Below are 4,850 nucleotides of genomic sequence, written 5' to 3'. Positions count from 1 at the left end.
TAGAAATCTTTCGAAACAAGACCCTAATTGCAGAAAAAATAATTCACCTCCTAATTGTTTTTTCTTTCTTTCTCAAACCAGTCTTGTGTTGAGGAAATCTACTGAAACAAGACCCTTATTGCAAGAGAAAGACTGGTCGCGAGGGACCGGCTTGTGGCCAACGTGGCTACTTGATCATGATTGATCTGACGGCTACGTAAGCGGGCATTAGCCGGCTGAAGGATAGCATTTTCCAACAAAAAAACTCCACAAATCAATTAATTCAGTATCAAAAAGGAATCACACACACTATTAGCTCAGTGCCATCTCTTTCATCGATGCGCCTCGAAGATCACAACCAAGGTATCATGGAGAAATACATATTGGCGGATCATGGTCGTAGCGTTGTGGGGAATCAACAATTGCTCATCACCATTGTCGGCCACGGCGGTAATGGGTGTGAAGTTTTGGGTTGACAGCTGCAGTGGTTAAAGCTAAGTCGGGATGGATGCGGGGCGGCGAGGTGAGATGCGAGCTCGGGGTGGAGGTTTTCGGAAGGAGATGGTGGGGATGGGAACGAGGGGAGGGTGGGTTTGGGGAAGGTACCATTAATGCGGACGCGTTATGGGTGAAGACGTGGCTAGAATATTGAGCAGTTTTGGAACAAAACGACAGATTTTGGAATGAATCTCGGTCGTGAGAAGAAAAATGCATCGACTTCTATCCGTTGGTTTGACGGTTGGCTCTTGTCAGATGTCTGCGGGGAAGTGTTTCCCTATTTAAATTGGTGGAATAATGTGTAAAGAAGTAAGATGGTACTATTTAAATTGGTGGAATTATGTGCATAAGCGAAATTGCATAGCTCGACCAGAAGAGGGCATTCAAGGAAAATCAAAATCTGCCCATGGCCCACGCGAGAGGAGGAAGAAAATTGAAAACTGCAATGACAGATAAAACTTACCTGACGGACAAAAGTATTTTTATAGCGCAACCTTATTCGCTGATGATCGTTTTGTATTTTGATCTTATTTAAGACGCAACCTGGTAATCATATTGATAGTGATCGGTTAGAAACTTGTAAATTTGTTCAGTGACTCCAAGAAAAAAAAATTTGCTCCACCAATTTAGAAAGGCGACCATATGGTCAAATTTGATTTAGATTGAGCCAAGTGGCATGCCATCCCAATTAGTAAGAGTAGGTTCAACCTTTCTTGACCTATGTATACAAATTAATGGATGTAAATATGTAGTTCTTAGGTTCATGGATCTCACTGCACTCCCTTGCAAGTTTAGTGATGTCTGGTGTAGTTTTACTCATTTACAACTAAAAAATATGTTCAAACTACATTGAAGAACAGGAAGTATGAGAATGAGCTAAATTTTGGGAGTGGAAGTATTTCAAGTTGCACATAAAGCTGACTAGTCCTTTTTCAACAGCTTCAAAATTTCATTAGTAGAAAATAATTCTCTTATCAGTACACAAATGGAAACTTGCTGCATGTTCTTCAAAACAAAAAAGTCCACCAATCAATTAACTCTGTATCAACAAGGAACCCTCAGTGCAATCTCTTTCATCGATGCACTACACATAATTATTAGCTCCGACCCCCAATATCAACCTACGACCTTCAAAAAATTGAGCCAAGAAACCGGCTCATATATCACAGCACTTTGCTCCCTCAAGTTACATGTACAACAACTTCACGAATGAACAACCATATGGTATATCTTCTACAGCAGTCAGTTTCTCTCTACCAGTATACTAAACTGGACACTATCACAGTTTAACGGAGCTGGACAGTCTACCAAAAATGTCACTGAGATTGGTGATGGAAAAATTGCATCCCTGGAGGTGGCTGCAAAGGCCTGAAAGGTGGTGCACCAGGCTGCTGAAGCGTAAACTGCATCGGGGGCGCAACATTCATCTGCATTTGCTGCTGAAGCATCTGCTGTGTAGGTGGTTGAGGCTGTGTCTGCGCCCTTGCTAGGTTCATCATCTGCGGCGGTGGTGGAGGTGGGGGTGGATTCATGGTGTTCATGCTGTATGGCATGCCCATAATTAAACCTCCAGGCTGCTGGACAAAGTGCTGTGGAGGGGCCTGGTAGATATTGTATTGGGGCTGTGGCGCAGAAGCTTGGCCTTGCACAGGAGTTTGCTGTACCAAGATTGTCTGGGGCTGCTGTGCTGCTGTGGTGACCATTGACGGCATTGGTACGAAGGCAGCAGCATTCGCAACGCTTGGGACCTGTGAGGATTGTTCGACTTTCATCCTTTTATCTGAGCGTATCTCAGATGAATTTTCAGCAGCAAACTTGGAAAGTGCAGATTGGAGTATTTGCTGAGAGTTTGATGATGATGCAATCTTGTCCGCGAGGATAGCAGCAGCTGTCTTCTGCTGGCCCTTTACTTGCCCATTAGAGAGTGAATTTCCTGGCTCTACTGATGATGCTAGCTTGGAAGATGGAATGATTGGCTCATTGTTGAGCCTCCGTTGCATGTTGGCCGTTTCTTCTACCATTGCTTCAGCCAACTGTCAACAGAAACATCAAAATGGTATTATTCATAGATGTTACAGATAAGCTACAAGTATCAACCTTCAAAGGTTTGGGAAACATTACCTGCAACTGAGTGCGGACCTTCTCCAGCTCCGATTCCTGAATAACTTAAAAATAAGATTACACAGATCCAAGATGAAGTTGGAAGCCATGGACAAAGTATCAACCTATGTACATGAAAAAGCTTAAAATACATTGCTATATTACTGATAAAACAGTAATTCTGACCTGTTCCTGCAATGCCTCTTTCAATTCAGACACAACAGCTGCTCTATTTTCTTCAACTGCTTTGAGCTTTTCGATGCATTTTTTCATGGTAGCCTCCTCATCCTTCAATTTTGTGCAAAGAGTCTCACGACGAGGATCCTCAGCTACAGAGAGAAAGAGAGAATAACATCACAAAACATGCTAAGACGGCCAAGATGGAGAACTCCTGTTAACAAACAGTACCTTTGTTACAGGCACTGTCAACATCCTTCTCCATCTTTCCAACATGACGCATAGATGTCTTGCAGTTTTCGAGGTCAGCATCTTCATCTGCTTGTTCACTGAGAACAGTATGCAACGCAGATACAATTCTCTCTGCAGTTCCTCCAACGCCTAGTCTCTGAAAAGACAACAACAAAACTTGAATAGTTTCTACCCAAAATCCACCGGTGAAATATAGAATGTAGCAAACAGGGAGAAAATCTTACCAGTTTTACAGAACGTGAATCTCTTTTAACAATCTTGATGGATGAACTGTGAGAGCGCTTTTTGGTCATATCTAATACAGGAAGGGGGGCAGTTCCAAGCATCACATCCTTGATGCCCCCAGCACGTGAACCAAAAACTCTCCTTTCTTGCCATATATCAACCTAGAACACAATGGTGCAGTTTTAAAGTAACACATTATGATTATCTTCTAACAACATATAGCAACCAGAGTTAACCAACTATAAGTACAGATATATACTCACCAGCCTAGAGACCGTCTTCTTCCCACGGTCGTCACCCTTTTCAGCTACATCTTTAAGTGTTGTTGGGAGGACCTTCCAGAATTCTTCTACAAACTCGGTGCCATTGCGCTTACTGTTCTGTAGGATGTCATTAGCCAGATAAAGGAAAGGGACCTTTTGTTCATTTCCAGAATTATGGAACTGCTTGGCCCATGTTTGGACAATTAGCTCTGCATCCTTCCGATGGTAAATGCACCAATGCGACAGCGCTAATACAGGGGAAAAGTCAAGGCAACAACAAGATCATGGTAAGAAATATTAAGACAGACAAAACTACCGATTTATGCTCCTGATTCCTGAACATATCAAGATATTAGGTCAAAGAGTACCGTTTTTAAGTAGGCTCTAGTGCTTTACCATAAGCAGTAACATTCAGAGAGCTCCCGTGAAGTAAGAACAAAAAAAGGGCAGAAAACGGACACAAGAATTTGCAATTTTTAGAAGCCACAAAATGCCTTCTCGCCCCCTTCGTGCTTATTCCCATTCAAGGATATATCCTTTCGAATAAGTTAGTGGATATACACAGACATAGCATGGGCGCAAGAACTAAGGAGGACAAATCAAGAAAAAAGGGCGTTCTTTCTACAGAAAGTTGAATATTCAGCGCAGAAAATTTGCAACTCGACACTAAACTTCAGAATCACCAAACAGATCTCTCGAGCGATTTGGGCGACAAAATCAAATCAAGGATACTTTCGATGCACTGCTGCGTGTTGTTGAGCTTGGCGAGCTTGTCGGCGAGTATCTCCTCGCTGAACGCGCTGCTCATGGCCGCCTGCCGTCCGACCCTCGAGTCGTCGTTACGGCGTGGATTTTTAGGCTGTGAGGGAGGTTGCTGGCTGACTGCTAGTAGGAGAGGGGGCGTGGAGACCGCGGCGGCGACAGCGGAGACATCGGCCGCCGAAATCTCTACGGGTGGGTTAGATGTGGATTGGATCGCGAGGTCTAGCCGGCTAGGGTTTGGACTTTGGGAGGGAGGGAGGGAGGTAAAAAAGAGGAGTGTCACTCGAATCGGTTCGGGCGCTTCGCTGCCTCGCCGCCGGGCTGCTCCTCGGTCGTTCTCTTACTGAGTTGTTTATATTTTCGTTTCAGTCAAATCTGCTCTCTACCCCAACCGTCCGATTTCAATCCAGCGCCCGCTGGTGTTCTTCCTCCTCCTAAACCGCATTGTTTTCTTTCGCGCCTAACTCGCATTTGAACAAGTCAAGTTTCTTCTTCCCCTCCGGCGAGGCCCTGGCGAGCCCTCGCTAACGATGTTGTAGTTGCCCGCTGTGTGCAGTCTCGAGCTCGGCGAGTGTCTAATTTGAGCGGCAGCCA

General features: G+C 44.4%; 1 protein-coding gene across 1 annotated transcript; it reads right to left on the bottom strand.

The window, feature by feature from the left end:
* Positions 1 to 1,455: 1,455 nt before the first annotated feature.
* On the bottom strand, positions 1,456 to 4,576 carry LOC119300616 (regulation of nuclear pre-mRNA domain-containing protein 1A-like). Its single transcript, XM_037577518.1, has 7 exons — positions 4,227 to 4,576; positions 3,495 to 3,742; positions 3,231 to 3,392; positions 2,986 to 3,142; positions 2,764 to 2,906; positions 2,599 to 2,634; positions 1,456 to 2,510 (listed from the first exon to the last, which is right to left on the bottom strand). Exons 1-7 carry the CDS (start codon positions 4,300 to 4,302, stop codon positions 1,794 to 1,796), a joined length of 1,539 nt encoding a protein of 512 aa, XP_037433415.1. The 5' UTR covers positions 4,303 to 4,576; the 3' UTR covers positions 1,456 to 1,793.
* Positions 4,577 to 4,850: the final 274 nt, after the last annotated feature.

Source organism: Triticum dicoccoides, chromosome 5A, assembly GCF_002162155.2.
Source record: "Triticum dicoccoides isolate Atlit2015 ecotype Zavitan chromosome 5A, WEW_v2.0, whole genome shotgun sequence".
Taxonomy (NCBI): Eukaryota; Viridiplantae; Streptophyta; class Magnoliopsida; order Poales; family Poaceae; genus Triticum; species Triticum dicoccoides.
This window is presented reverse-complemented; position numbering and strand designations above follow the sequence as displayed.

Coding starts and splice junctions, on each gene's coding strand:
- LOC119300616 (XM_037577518.1), bottom strand. CDS start 4,302: ATGAGCAGCGCGTTCAGCGAGGAGATACTCGCCGACAAGCTCGCCAAG. Junction 3,743..4,226: donor CACGCAGCAGTGCATCGAAA/GTATCCTTGATT, acceptor CCCCTGTATTAG/CGCTGTCGCATTGGTGCATT. Junction 3,393..3,494: donor AGAAGACGGTCTCTAGGCTG/GTGAGTATATAT, acceptor ATTGTGTTCTAG/GTTGATATATGGCAAGAAAG.